The following is a 16,024-nucleotide window of genomic DNA, read 5'->3' as shown; positions in this document are numbered from 1 at the left end:
GCTAAAAGGGCCTGTTGTTTAGTTCCTACAGTTAATGACGAACTGTCATACATTAGCTGTTCTCGTGGGGAAGGGTGGCAGAAAGGAAAAGATTGGAGAAAAAAAAAAAGCTGAGGCTGTTTCCACAGGGTGCCTCTGGTTCAGCAGTAAATCACTTGTACACTCTAATAAATCTGTAAAGGTGTTGCAGATAATTAACAGATGCTGTTCACAGGAACGTGGAAAAATCAAGCCAATTATTAAGCTCATATGCAGCTGAGAAATCATCCACAATGTTAAATTGCCAACTGGTATTTAATCAATCGGGCAACATGTAGGAGAGAAAATCAAAGGTAATTTAGAATTCTATTTCCTACTATATCAGAAGAGGTGGTGGTGGGAGTGGCAGGGAGACACAAAGACCCTTTACAGAAGCATCTTTCTGGGCTGTGTCCCTTTCTACCTCCCAGTAGGGAGCAAAGCAAGCAGGCTTCCTTGGGACAAGGCTGGAAGCCTTCGAGTGTCCTGCTCAGCAAGGGAGGGGATGGCCCTGCACGGGGGAGGCGGGGCTGGGGAAACGGGATCCGACGTGGCAGGAAGCGTGATTTAGATCAGTAACAGACAGTTGCCACCACTCCCAGATTAACGACAGTCTTTTTTACGCCGGGGTTTATTCAGCATCATGCCACCTGCCCTTCTCTTAACATTTCTTTTAATCATGTCTGGTTTTATGTGAAGCCAAAAAAAAAAAAAAAAAAACAATTCATAGGCAGATCATTCCCAAATCTGAATCATAGTTTATGGATTCCAATTAGTGTTTCAGAACCCTCGATTCACGTATTTCATCATTGATTTTCGGGACTCTTTCCTCATGAAAATCAACCTTGACATGGGGCTCAAGTCAGTGTCTGGGAGAGCACTGGGTAAGCATCCTTTGGTTTTCTGGCCCCCGAAGAATAAAAGAGAAATCCCACCTCCTGCATCAGTCACCAACCACCTTCTCGGTATTTGTGAACAAAATAAAAAATGTCCTTCTAAATAATAAACTGCACTAGCCTTTTAAGTGTCCCATTATTGTGCAGTCATTCAGTACTCACCATAATAACAGTGATAATAAAGAATTCACTTGGTATGCATATGGATGCTACATCAAGTGCCATTGGTATTCAACTGTAATTTAGCATTAGTTAATGGGCACTTAAAATGCTACCCAAATGATTGATACTGCAGTACTCTGTGGTTCCTCAAACTCTACATAAAACACTTATTTTACAAGTGTGAGCCAAAATCATTAAATTAAGAAACCTTACCTTCTATAAGTTTGGGATTTGGACAGAGGGGATTATCATTTAGAGAACTTTAATATTAACATGCTAGAGACGGAGAGGCATCCAAATGAAAACCATTCTCTCGTTAAAAAAAAAAAAAAAAAGAAAGAAGCAAACAAAGACAGTATACTTACTTTTAACTTACAGGTTCAAAGCGTACACTACACTGAGGAGTTAAAAATAACAGCTGGACCACCAATGACTAATGACACAATCTGGTCCTTCTAGGTGGCAGTGAAGGTTAAGTTCTGAACTCTTGCCTTGGGGTAGATACTCACACTTCACACATGCATTGATGCAGAAGGGTGGACAGGGCTAGCCTGGACATTCACTTCCCTGAGGAAATGTGCTCTGGGGAGAGGTCTGATAGGACCTGCTGGCTAGCACAGGGGACGGAGACATTGCTTAGGATGAGAAGATGTGGATGAAAGGCATACTTGCCATCTCTAGCCAAAGAGCAAACCGTCACCATCATGCTGTAGAACACTGAAAAGAAACTCGGTAATTTAAAAACTACTTTTCTATTTTATGTTACGCTTTTTTTTCTTGTTTTGCACAGTGATTAGGCAAAGTGTCTTAGCTTATTTCTGAGCTCTTTACTATGAATGGGAGAGATGCTTTTCTCCCTTTGCAGGGGAGAAAAGCACTCTGTCCTCTAAGCATTAAGTCAGCTGCTTTTCTGGATAAGGAACAAATCTGAGCTGGATTTGGAGCGGACAGTGAGGGCAGGATGACTGCCCACTGTAACAAAAACCATCATGGCTGCAGCCACACTATTCCCTGCCAATCCAGCTGTGTGATGGTGGTTAAAAGAGTAATAATAAAATCACCAACCTCAGAATGCTTTCGCCAAATGTCTATGTTCTTGCGCTGAGCTTTCGAGAAATGGTCCCAAGCTTTTTGTCTGGTAGAAGCGTTGAAAACGGCCACAATCTGCTCAACTTTGGTGAACAAGGAAGTCAAACAAGACAAGTAATTTATGTTGTGATCACTATAGGGAAGCAAAGCAAAGACACTAGGAGTCTATGGATGATGTCGCAGCAGAAATAACATCATCAATATCCATCCAATTTGTGCCTTTTTGTACTTACATGTTAGCAAGGTTGGGGAGGTCTCCCTTCATGTCTGTCTCCATAACTTTAGGTTAAAACAAATTCTAAATACGACTGGGAAAGGTTCATGGACATCTGCTTCCAAGCATTTGTTACCTCTTGTCTAAAAATATGACTTGGTGCATCTATACACCTAGATCTATAGATATACAGGCACTGGTGTTGACACACAAATATAGATATACAGATCAAAAAATGCCTGGATTGGGCCTTAGAAGTGAAGCCCGGGGGGAGTGGCTGAATGAGGAAGAGCCAAACATCCCTTTTTAGCTTTTGGTCTCCATCTCAAGGACCCCAGTGCAGCCCGCTGAAGACATTACCGTGTCCAAGTTCCAAGTTGGGGCAATGAGTAGTTGTGTCATATCTCCCTTCAGTCTCAAGGCCATTTTTACTCCTTGGTCCCCTTTTCTCCCCGTTGCACCCATTATAGCCAGCCCTCCAGCCCTCTGGCAGAAAATGGGAGCCACTGCCTTCACTTCAAGACAGACCAAGGCTCACCCAACCAGCAGCACCACATGCAGATCTTATTTCAACACCATATGGTGTCCTTCGTAGTTCATCACGGCCACATACCATTCTCTGTTACTCCATTTTAACTTCCATAAGGCTCTCTTCCCTTTGGCTCCCGACACCCTGGAAGTTCTAACTCTAACACTTTGACTTAATTTTGCACTTCTGTGGCTTCCAGGGGAGGCGCTACATCCACGATCAATGTTGAAGGGTGGTGAACAAACGTAGATAGGGAAAGGGACGGGCTCTTGGTAGTGGATGTGAGAGGCGGGGGTCAACCAACTGCAGATTCAATCTTGCTTAAGCAGTTATTGATCTAGTAAGCAGGGATTAAGGAAATTACAGCACTGAATGAGCCGTATGATTAAACCTGAACTCCTAAATATTTAGTTAGGAAGGCACAGTCAAAATGAGCTTCTTAGGGATGCTAATGCTCTACTTAACATAAATCTTTCTAAAGTGATTCCCAAGGCTCTATTCTAAAAAAGGACATCAAAGCTCTTCCAAATCTTCCAGGTGCCCAAGGAATGTCAGAGTAATAGAAGAATCCCCACAGAAGAGCAACACCTGGTGCCCCAATTTCAAACATTAGAAATAAACAAATGTGTGGTGGAGGAAAGGAAGAAAGCAGATTCCCTTCACTTACTACATGGTAAATATCTTCTAACGCTAATAAGCAACTACTTCTCAGTCTATGGGTGATTTTCACAGGGGCTTTTACATGGACCGTTTTCTAACTCAAGAAGATCGCAACTCCAAATCTCCTGATTTATCAAACTTGATCATCATGTCTCCTGATGAATTTGCTGCACTTGCCTGTAACAGGAGGATTTAAGCTAAGCTCGCACTGCCCTTGAGTGCATGCAGTTCCCCTCTCCTGCCTCACCAAGAGGAAGTAACGTTGCCAGGTTAGTCACAGTGAGCTGCTCCCAGGGCTGACTTTCCCCTGACCACCGACCCCCAGGGCTCTGCTCGGATGCACTACCCGTGGCTGGCCGAGGAGAACTGGTTCAGCCCCACTGCCTGGGCTTCCTATGGCTTTGCCTGCAGGGAGGCTGGGATCATCTGGGGCCTCCAGATGCCTGCTGCACGGGCAGCACAGAGCACCCGGCCCAAAATGCCCACGGTGGAATCCACTGCCTGATGAGACTATCTGGCGGGGGTGGTGATCACGGGATTGTTAAAGAGTAATGGGTCTCATGGCTTTTAATAGTAGACCTCTTTGATCAGCATCATTTAGAAGAGTAAGAACTGTGGTGTCCTGACACCAGGCCTGAGGAGAGAGGACAGGAAGGGTCGAGGCTGAGTTATCTGGGTGACAGAAGTCAAAATTCTGCCATCAATCAGAGAAGGCTGTTAATAAAGGGGATACACTAAAGAGAAAATTATGGGGTCATACATGCGTGTGTGGAGTGGAAGGTAAGAGAGACCAGTAATGCACTTGGAGGAGTACAGAAGGGAAGGTACTTAGAAGAAAGACTCTGCACAGGTTCAAGGGTAAAAATGGATCCCCTAATATCTACTCAAGGCATGTACTCTTGCAGATATTCCCTGTTTGAGGATAAATGCCTCAGTTATTTTTATTTTTATTTTTTCTGTGGTACACAGGCCTCTCACTGCTGTGGCCTCTCCCATTGTGGAGCACAGGCTCTGGACGCGCAGGCTCAGCGGCCATGGCTCACGGGCCCAGCCGCTCCGCGGCATGTGGGATCTTCCCAGACTGGGGCACGAACCCGTGTCCCCTGCATCGGCAGGCGGACTCTCAACCACTGCTCCACCAGGGAAGCCCCAATGCCTCAGTTATTTAGAACATGTTATTACCATATTCCAGGGTTTAAATTCCATTCATTCATTCATTCATTCATTCATCCATCCATCGAGAAAACATCTGAGACCCTCCTAGTCACCAGGCATTTGACTGATTGATAGAAACATATGATTAAGACAAAGGCCATGCCCTTGATGAGACCATGGTCTCTAGGGAGCAAGGAAGACAAGCAGATAATTATCCTATGCAAGAGAGGTATGGATGACAGCTATGGGGACACGATAGCTAACTCAGTAGATGGAGTCAGGGAACACCCACAAAGAAAACAACATTTGCTAAGTCTTAAATGATGAATCAAGGCTTGCCCAGTAGAGAAGGCAGGAACGTCTGGTTCAGAGGTCGCCATGGAATTGTGAAAGGACTTTGTGTGAAAGTAGCTGGCGGGGAGAGAGCTAAAGCTGGGTGGGAATAAGTCAGGAAGGACCGTGTGTGCCAAGCCAGACTGTGACTTTATACTGTAGGCTAGAGGAGGCCTATCCGAGTAGGATTTGTTTGGGAGAGATGATGAAGGCTTGAATTAAGACAGCACTGGAATGGAGGGAGGGGCAAGGAGTCGATAGGACACGGTGGCTGGCGTGCTGTGAGGCTGGAGAGAAGAGAGACCAGGATGACTCCAACTGGAGAAGCACATCAGAGACCAAGAGCACGGGTGGAGGTCTGAGAAAGAAGATAAGGAGTTTACTTCTGGACAGGCTGAACTTGAGATGCCTGAAGGTCATCCAGAGGGAGCCAGAATACACACTGGAGGTTCAGAAAGCAGTCAGAATTCAGAGATTTATCTTGACTTTTCTGGGCCATTCTCAGTTCCATGTAATTGTATTCTTTCCAATAGCATAATTAATTAAAAGCAAAACTAAATATGATTACTTTTATACTTCTTTTCTTATTGAGTTTTATACTTTCCCCCCACATATTAACAAGTTAAAAAAAAACCTCAACCCCAAAAAACAAAAACTGTGTAACTCAGCTTAGGTTTAAAAAATACTCGCACAGTATTTCTATGGTCCAGTTGACGTCTCTCACTTCTGTGCAGACTGTCCCTGAATCAGCCATTCGTCTTGCAAGTGAAAGATCTTGGGCACACAGAAGGACTCAGAAGAGTGCCAGGTCAGCAGGAATTCATCATCATTAGTGAAAAACTACCTCAAAGAGTATGCCGTAATGAATGGGATTCAAAGACGGCATATTTTTAAAACCGTAAATCAGGATGACCGCTAGGATTGGTGTCCCAGGGAAAGACCATACTCTCTTCACTGTCTGCAGCAGGAAACACCAAAGAGCAAGTCCCTGAATCCGACTACCACTCACTGCTTCTCCAGTATAATTCATACTGCTTATTCTATACACAGTGAAGCTACAGGTAGTTACTAAGTGGAATCTTTAACACTCTACTTCACCGCTCAGAGAAGACAGAAATAGTAAACAAGATGGCACTGGCCTTTGTTTAAAAAGGTAGCATGCAGACATTGAGGTGACAGCAGAGCAGATTCACGTCAACCGCCACCGGGTCCTTCACCACCCAGGGGTCTACAGAGTGGTGGCTTGCAGGGCCCCTGAAGAGCCTATAGCAATTAGAATGCTTCAGCATTTTGGAAGTATTAACAACAGAAAGAGCGCTCCGTAAGAGAATTAATATTTACCCTTCACACCTTGCCAACCGCCCTCCCACAATTCTATGTATTAACTTTGCCTAAATTAGGTTGAGAGAAATGAAAAAATTAAAAGGGACTGATTTTTCTGAAGTATGCTTGAATGTCCGTCTTAGGTGTCATAGTAGAGTCCCTAGTACATTTCCAGCAGGTATAAGTGAACATTAGCGGAGGATAAATAGAGCTTTGAGGAAATTGCTGATCACTCTTGGCAGAGACAAACCTCTTGTTAAAAGATAAACTGAGGTATATTAAAATTTTTGAAGTTTATTTCAACAAAAATGGATTCCAGTCGAGCGGCACCAAACCGGAAGGGTTTAGGAGTGCACCATTGACAGGAGGTGGGGAGAGACTTACAGGGAAAAGGCAGACACAAAGCAAGGAGGTTACTGTTTGGTTGTCTCTCAAAGCCTAGTTGGTTATTTGTGATTGGTTGTCCTTAGGTTTCTATTGCTTAACCTTGAGGCATTTACAGGCTTAGGTTTCGGTTTGCATACTTAAGCCACCACGACATTAGAGCCTCCTCTAATGGCCTCTGCGTTTAATTAATTGAACACTACTAATGATTATTCATTCTTATACATAACATGCACACACGTGTGTATAAATTCTTCAGCATTTCAACAAAAAATCCTAAGATGAGGTAATTTAACAACTTTTTTTTTTTTTTGTACTTTCTCCTCACCTCACAATGTCTGGACATCTGCTGACTTCAGAACAGACTTCTTACATGAGAGAGAACTTTATCAATTATCTTGAGAAGCACTTGTCTTCAGTCTTCTCAGAAAAGACAAGCTCAGAACAGGACATTCTGGGTAAACACCCAGAAATAGAACACACTCAAAACAAGCTCCCTGGGAAGGGGCCGGGCACCCAGCACAAAACCTCAGACTTCTGGGGGGTATGAGGCTCCTGATTCTTGAGCTCTGGGCAGAAAAGCCTTGGAAGCGAATGAAAGAGAAAGGGTAGGTTCCTCCAAAGAACCAACCCAGACCTTTTCCTCCATGTGCTCCTGAGTGTGTGTCTTGAGTCCCGGCACCTCCTGCATCTTTTGTTCCAGCTAAGCAGCTGTGAAAGACCTTTCAATCCATTTAGTCTCCCAAATATCAGGAGAAACCGATTAAGTCCTTATAGGCAGTAGGCCTGCCTAAATAGAGCACCTCAAACAAATCTTCCAAGCTGAATTTTTGTTTTTAATGTTATCTAGGCTCCTGATAGAGCCTTAACTCTGTGGCGTTCAGAGGAAATTTTATTTTCCTTTAAGGGATAACATTTTCCCAAATCCTCTGTGAAGAGCTCCTAAGAGATTTTCAAAGGCGTGTAACAAATGAAAGAGCTGAGTTCCCCCACTAGCGTTTTAGTGTTGTTTTTAAATACCAAAAGCTAGGGTGGGATTGATGAGCCTTGGCCCTGGATTGCAGAATTATAACAGAGAATGGAGTAAGTGATCTGGGCCCTCTGGATGCCCAGAGGAGTGAGACAAAGCCAGAGGGAGGGGCCGTTAGTGTTGAACACGACAGGGGAAGCTGCTAGAGTGATTCCCAGAGAGATTCCTGTGCCCTCACTTGTGTTCTGGGTCCTCACTCAGGAGCCAGTGAGTCTGGCGGGAAGCCCAGGAAACAGAATTAACTCCATCAAACCCATACATTAAGGAGGCATGGACCGGAATTTCAAGTCAAGGAGGAAAAAGGGCATTCTGGGGTTTTTGTCTTGAGATGAGTAAAAAGAGCCATGCTGTGTAACCCTGTGGATCCATTACAGCCCTGTTAAACCTGAGGCCAGAACGCCACCAGCAGGTACCACGGTTCTGAACTTCCTGGCTAGATGAGGCCAGAAATCTGGTTCTTTTGGGGAGTGGGGAGCGGATAGGAAGAAAAAACATGCTGATCAAATTATACAAAAAAGAAACAGGGTGCTTTTGGCAAATTTTGAGCAAGCAGGAAATGGTGACATTGTTCCAATAAGTGGTAAGACGTTAGGCAGACAGTGACTTTTGAAGCTCTGTATAGTATAAATCCCAATACACTTCAGGGAACTGTAGATACCCTTATTAATGCATCTGTTCAAATATTCTGGAAAGTAATGGAACAAAAATCCATGAAGCTATTATAATTTTAATGGTTCCTTACAATATATAGCATCTATTAGGCTTTTGAAAATCCAATCAATCGCCCTGTCTGGATTATCCCAATTGACTAAATGAAAGTAATATACGTATATAAGAAAAAAAATGAAAAGTAAAAGTCTATCTTCCCATCCAGTGTCTCTCTTTAAAGGTAACCACTGCTAACAGAGTATCCATCCAAAGAAAAAGTTATACATACAGTACACTATGTGTAACCTTGTTTTACTTACATAAAGTGCTAATATTATTGATATATACACTGTGCTGTATCTTGCTCTTTTTTACTTAACGTATCTTGGAAATCTAGTCCTACGTGTATTATCAGTAAGGATGCAGTGAACATCCTCAGGCATATTTTCTGACACATTCTTACCTAAATATCTTTATAAGAAATTCTTAGCAGTGGAAAAAATATATAAAAGAGTGTATGAATTTTTAATTTTTGAGAGCTATCGCCAAGTCGCACTCACATTTCATGCCCGCAAGTGTTTTTCAGATTGTTTTCCTATCCCTTGTCAACAGTTGGTAACCAAATGTTAAATTTTGCCATTGCTGATCAATGAGAAAAGGCCTGAATTACATGATGACCAATTCTCTGAACCCGAGCTATCCACATTTGCAGTTTCCATTGTGAATCACAGAAAGAAGTCCACAGACTCATCAGAACTGCCCTTTTTATCAGTAACTGGCTTGTTGTGAAGACTGATCATCCATCAGGAAGGGAAGAGACCTGGTTTCTGGGTATCCCTTCTCCTTTGTGACCCTCAAAATGGTGACCCTGCTTTCCTCTGGGTCACCATCAACTCCATGAGTGGTGCTAGGAAAATCAGGTAACAGTAGCTGGCTATTTCTGATTACTTAGACTCACTGGGCTAGGCACTATGCTTGATGAGTTAAAACAGTGGTTTTCAAAGTGTGGATCCTGGACCAGCATCGTGGGCATCACGTGGGAATTTATTAAAATGCAAGTAGCCCCTAGACCTACTGCACAGAAACTCTGGGGGGTGGGGTCCAGCAGATTCTTTTTCTAAAAACATTTTTCCCAGTTTTATTGAGATAGATATAACTGACATACAACACTGTGTAAGATGAAGGTGTGCAGCATAATGATTTTCAGTATGTATGTACCATGAAATGATTACCACAAGGTTAGTTAACATCCGTCATCTCACATGGTTACAAGTTTTTTTTCTCGAGATGAAAATTTTTAAGGTTTATTGTCTTAATAACTTTCAAATACACAATACAGTACTGTTAACTATTGCTGTCGGGCCGTGCATTTCATCTCCGGGAATTACTTATTTTATAACTAGAAGTTTGTGTCTCTTGCCCTCCTTCACCCCTTCCCTGCAGCCCCCAACCTCTGCCTCTGGCAACCACCGATCCAGCAGAGTCTGTTTTTCCAAGGTCCCCAGGCCATTCCAACGCATAATGAAGTTTGAGAACCTCTGATTTAAAACATTACCTCATTTAAATTCCCCAACAAGGATCTGAGGCAGGTGCTGTTATTATGCCCATTTCACTGAGAAAGAAACTGAGATTCACAGAGAAGGTATCACTACCAGTCATATACTTAGCAAGTGGTGAAGTTGGGAATGGAAAATAGCATCTGTGCCACTTCAAATCGTGCATTTATACCCATTTGTATATGCATTTGTACTATGGGCCAAAGTCTTACGAACACTGAGGAGCCTACTGTGCCAGACCCTGCACTGGGCACTGGGGACAAAAAGATCCAGAGATGCTGCTGGTCCTCGCAGCCCAGGCGAATCCCAGCATGAGAACTGCCGAGAGGGAGGCTGCAGAGAGCGCCAAGGCAGGCAGGAAAGGCTTTAACAACGGCTGGTCCAAAATGTTAAGGTGACCAGAATTTTCTACTGCAAAGAAGACAAAGATTTGCGGCTGTGACGGGGCAGGAAGCTGCACCGAGCCCTCTCCCAAAGTGTACTGAGGAATGTGAAAGACAGCAAGGAAGAATCCCAGGGTCTGGAAAGACGGCCCCTGCTCACCTGCCTACCAGACTGCAACTGACTCCTTTCGGGGTGCGCGCTCAGCACACGCTTTCATCTAAAATCCGAGCTGTCCTACTTTTGCTTATCACTGTTGTTGAATAAAAGCCTCAGCAGGCGAAGCCTGAGGTGGGGCTGAGGGAGAGCTTTTAGGGGTCGAGGAGTCGCACAGGGTTTCTGGGGGCACGTGGGCGGGCAGGGAGGATCATGCAGCCTGCATTTCTGAGGCCGTAGCTCCACCTCTAAGCAGCTGTGTGGCCTGCGAAACCTCCACCTGTTTGAATCGCAAGGTCAAGGGGGGTCAGTCCTGAATATCCTTCCTACTTCTGCCATCCCATGGCACCGGGGTCTGCGAACTTTCTGTGAAGGAAGAGACAGGATATATTTTTGGCTTTGCGGATCACAGGGCTACCTGCTAGAGCAGGGGTCTGCACACCTAAGCAGTTTGTCTCCTTAAGTAGATGTTCTCTCACGTTGTCTGTGGCTACTCTGTCACGAATCTCCCTGGACAGTGTTCTTTTGTTTGAGCACAAAGACTAATCGCTACTTCTTTTTCAGTTGCACAGAGAGTCAAGAACACATCGTATCTGCCTTCAAGAAACTTTCCTAACACCTCACTTTTCCTCGGATCTAGCTTGAAAGTGTCCTGGCTTTAAAAGGTTTTCGTGAAAGATTTTTTTTTTCACGTGTGATTCCTTCCAAAGTAGCTCAGAGACTCTTTCCTCACACGAGTCCCCTCCCCCTCCCCCTGATACTGGGCAGTGGCTTTTTTCCCAAGTCCCTACAACTGGGCTGGGATCAAGGTAGCAAGGTTTTCATCCTTAGCTCCCAGGAGTTATGTATTTCCTGAACTTCTGTGTTTCACTCAACATTTATATGTTAATTCTTGAAACCTAGCCTTCTACAATGCTTTATTGTTCCACAGTATAAGACTTAATTTCTCTCTCATATTTTGCTATCATTAAATTTTAAAAGAAATGCAAATATCAATAGTGTATTACTTGGCTCAGTCACATATATATATATGTATATATATGTGTATATATATATATAGAGAGAGAGAAAGAGAACACCTATATATATATATACATATATGTATGTATGTGTGTGTGTGTGTATATATATATATATATACACACACACACACACACACACACATATATATATATACACACACATATATATATATATACACACACACACACACACATATATATATATATATATATATGCAGGCTGAAAGCTGATACCAAAAAAGGCTCAACTCGGTTCTGGCAGGCTTCCAGAATCTTCTGCTATCAGCTTTGCTGTCCTGTGAAATAGAAAATTCTGTGCTCATCCTTGATTTGGAAGTTTTTATAGAAGGTATTTTCTCTGGACATTTTGTCCCTGAGAACAAAAAGGTATTTTTTTTTAATGAAAATTATGTTTGCAGCACTTAAAACACTGGTGAACACAGCCATCTGTATAATTTTGAGGAGAAATAGAAGACCTGCCGAGTCGCTAAGGCAGTCATGGGGAATTTTTTTTCCCATGGATGCACGATAGCGATAATGACCACAGACATCGGAAAACATTTTAACACGTCATAAAATTCTTTTTCGACAGCAGGGACATGGGAGCCAAATTTCCCCTAGCAGAAATTAAAAAACAAAGAGTTTAGCTGAGACGTTCCTAAGAAGGAAGTGATTTCAGAAAGAGCTTTTCAGGCAGGAGAAATGTGGATGACGATGCCAATCTGCCTGAAACGGGGGTCGAAGTTTACAGGGAGGTCAGACGCCCCTCACATTTCACTCCAGCACTCAGTGCTCTCCCTGGCACTTAATGGGGACCCGATAAATATTGTGGATGAGTTTCATCGTTCATTCAAACGCCTGAGGCTTTTACGATTTTAGTCAAGAAAACAGATGAGGACGTGGCAGAGGAGATGCAAGATGCAGCCTCTCTGACACGAGTTTTGGCGCATCTGCCGCACCAGCAGGAGGCCACACACACTCTCAGGGGGCAAAAGTGGCTTAAAACTTACAGTACTGCCCAGGGATGTAACCTCCGCAGCCAGGCAGAGTCCGGACAGGCACGGAGAGTGTCATCTGATCCTCTGTTCTATGATCAGCTCCGGAGTTACTGACATCCTGGCAGGTACTTGTTGTGTGTAGACATTCAGAGATGTTCAAGGGTCGAAGTTGTTGATACGATAAGGACAGCCAAATTTTCAGAGTGGGAAGAGAGCCTAGGGGACTGTCTGGTCAAACCCTTTCACCGCAGAGATGAGAAAACGAAGACTTAAGGAGCTTCAAGGCCTTTCCTAAAGTCACCTGGCTAATTTATGGTCAAGCTGGGATCACAACCAGGATCTCTTGGCGCCTGGTCTCAAGTCTCTCCACTGTCGGCTTTTTTCAAGATCTAAGATGAGGCTGATGACATTTCCTAACATAAATGCACAAAACAAATCTGCATGATAGTTCTAACCTTCCCAATCTCCAGGTTAAAATAACATCAATGGGGCTTCCCTGGTGGCGCAGTGGTTGAGAGTCCGCCTGCCGATGCAGGGGACATGGGTTCGTGCCCCGGTCTGGGAGGATCCCGCATGCCGCGGAGCGGCTGGGCCCGTGGGCCATGGCCGCTGGGCCTGTGCGTCCGGAGCCTGTGCTCCGCGGCGGGGGAGGCCGCAGCAGTGAGAGGCCTGCGTACCGCAAAAAAAAAATAAAATAAAATAACATCAATGACAGTGCTCTAATACTACTTCTGCAAAATTCTCAACTAAAGTATATTCTATGTATTTCACTTTTAAGGAGAATGGTATATTAGATCAAAGCCAGTTAAGATCACCGTTTACCCCCAAAACCAACATTTAGAACGTGTTTCGCAGTTATTAGGTTCCAGCCCAATTTCCAATACTACTTTCATTTCCACCTGTGACACATGATCAACAACCAGTATTTGTATACTGAGGTGCTTACAAGAATGTTGCCTGAAAGTGGGGCAGTGAGGCGGGAAAAGAGAACAGCAAACGGTCTTTGTCTCTGCTTAGCCTAAAATCTTGCTGGAGGAAAAAACCAAAACCCCAAACCTGATGCTTAAAAGAATAATTAAATGCCCAAGTAGACAGTACCGACAAGCGCTACAGAAGGGAGGAGAAAGGGAGGTGGTTATGCGTACAACAGACAGAAAAGATTCATGGAGGAGGTGTGATAGGAGCTTCGGTTCTGGCCTGGGGAGGAGGGGAAACGCTTCAGACAAGGGATGGGGAGGAAGTGCGAGTGCGGAGGGGGGAAAGAGGGTCATGCTAGAGGCTAAGACTTTGTTTTCTGACCAGGTAGCAGCTCTTACATTCAGTGTGATGCCAGCACACTTCTTCACACCCACCTGTAAACTATAAACTTATACTTATCCTCCTCTGATCATTTTCATTTTTCATAAACACACACGCACACAGAGAAAGCGAACTGTCCCAGGAGCCAAGAGTCCTGGGTTCTAATTCGCCCATAAATTGCTAAATGACAGGGGCCTATCAGGGCTGCTCTTGGAACCTCAGTTTCCTCCTCTATAAAATGAGGGGGCTTAGGCCAACAAGGGTCTGAGGTCCCCTCCACCTCTGACACTCAACAATTTCTAGTTTTCCATCCTGCTAATACTTACAGCACATAATCTTTTTTTTTTTTTTTTTTTTTTTTTTTTTTTGTGGTACATGGGCCTCTCACTGTTGTGGCCTCTCCCGTTGCGGAGCACAGGCTCCGGACGTGCAGGCCCAGCGGCCATGGCTCACGGGCCCAGCCGCTCTGTGGCATGTGGGATCCTCCCGGACCGGGGCACAAACCCATTTCCCCTGCATCGGCAGGCAGACTCTCAACCACTGCGCCACCAGGGAAGCCCCACATAATCTTAAATTAATATTACTAAGTCCTTCTCCATCACCTTCTGCTTCCCGTTTGCCTTTTCCCCACTTTACTCCCTTCCCTCTCTCCTCTCTTACCAGGAAGTGTGCTGGGAAATTACCAGAGTGGGACGATCATGGAGTGTTTAAATTTTCATCAGATGTGTGTGTGTTGTAACAAGGCATGGACAATTGATCAACCTGGCATGCACATTAATAATTGAGTGTTGTGGAACATGCTTCCTCAACTTTATAAACAGCTCTTCTCTGAGCTTTGAAATGACAAGCTTTGCTCGTAACTGAAAACCTGAATGTGGGCAGGCCTATGGGGAGTTCCTCTGATGTATAAATGTTTAAAAAGCAAGGAAGATCAAAACCTGAAAGTCTCTCAGTTGGGAAAGTTGGGGGAGTTTCTGCCCAATGGATAAGTTGAGAGGTAACATAAAGATGAGATAAGGATGATATGAGAATAAAATGACTCACCTGTACTGAACTTTTTTTCCCTTTCTTTATATATAGTGAATGAGATCTATCCAGCTGGCCCAGAAAGGAAGGGAAAGCCCTAGGTGCCCCACCAGTTTAAAGGATGCTCTCATCTAACATCTTTGAAAACTGCACATCCGTTGTCACAGGTGAAAAACGATCCAAAGTAGAAGTGAATGGATGCCATACTCCCCAAACTCTTGGTTGGGTTTAGTTGCTGCCCTTTGACACTTTATGCCAAGGCTCAGATGGAAACAATGCCTATTTGATTATATTTACACAGCCCATCCTGGGGTGAAGGCCAGAGATAGGAAGAAGGTTAGAACTTAAACAAATGTTGGCAGAACTGAACACCAACAAAGCTAGAAGGTAACTGCCGGCCTTTGATGTAGACCTTGAAATAAATCTCAACCTTTGAATTATTCATGGCTCCTGGGTTTTTTGTCCCTTTGAACAAATGCTATTTGTTCAAATATGAAAGCAAGGATAAGCAAGGCAAGGAGATATGTGCATTTAATCCATTTTAATGGACTAACATGCACTGGAATTTCCCTTCTCCTGGTCAACCAGTTGGCTATTTCCAACAAAATCTATATAGGGACCCACACTTTTACTGCGCTTGGAGCTTTGTAATGTACCGGAATTTTCCTGGAAGTTGTTCAGTGGGCCCTCTCTTCAGGACGCCAGGCCAGCCCCACTTGCTGTAATAAACTAGTTCAACAATAGACCTGCTTCCAAACTGCCTATGAACGACTCCCCAAAACTTGACTTTCTAATGGAGAGGCTGCCGTGGAATGCTAGGAGCATAACATTGACATTGTGGGGATCTTTTATGTGGGAGGGAGCAACCGTCAAATAACCGGGAGATTTCCAGCCACTTTGGAGAAAGCAAGCTGAGATGTCATTCCCGAATCCCAGTGCTTTACAATCCTAATCTAATTCTAAAAGAGAAAGCCAAATGTGATTCCTGTGGTGTTTGCCAGCAAAAATAAAGCCAATAAATGGGGGTATGACTGGTTCTACTTTTGGAAAATATGGCAAGCATGTCGATTGCTGTGGACTTCTGCAGCTATTATTTTAGAGGCAGCTCCGTGTATGGACACCAAACTCACCCTGAAGCCATCTGG

The 16,024-nt window shown here is 44.1% G+C and overlaps 1 protein-coding gene across 7 annotated transcripts in view; it reads right to left on the bottom strand.

Annotated features, from left to right (window-relative positions):
- Positions 1-16,024, bottom strand: part of ENOX1 (ecto-NOX disulfide-thiol exchanger 1) — a 320,291-nt gene that overhangs the window by 137,155 nt on the left and 167,112 nt on the right. For all 7 annotated transcript variants that reach the window (XM_060080023.1, XM_060080025.1, XM_060080027.1 and 4 more), the window contains one exon: positions 2,142-2,248. In XM_060080023.1, the coding sequence (XP_059936006.1) occupies positions 2,142-2,248 (107 nt within the window). The remainder of the gene's footprint in view (positions 1-2,141; positions 2,249-16,024) is intronic.

The sequence above is a fragment of the Mesoplodon densirostris genome, chromosome 17 (assembly GCF_025265405.1).
Source record: "Mesoplodon densirostris isolate mMesDen1 chromosome 17, mMesDen1 primary haplotype, whole genome shotgun sequence".
In the NCBI taxonomy this organism is placed as follows: domain Eukaryota; kingdom Metazoa; phylum Chordata; class Mammalia; order Artiodactyla; family Ziphiidae; genus Mesoplodon; species Mesoplodon densirostris.
Note: the sequence above shows the minus strand (reverse complement) of the source record. Positions and strands in the feature narration are given on the sequence as shown.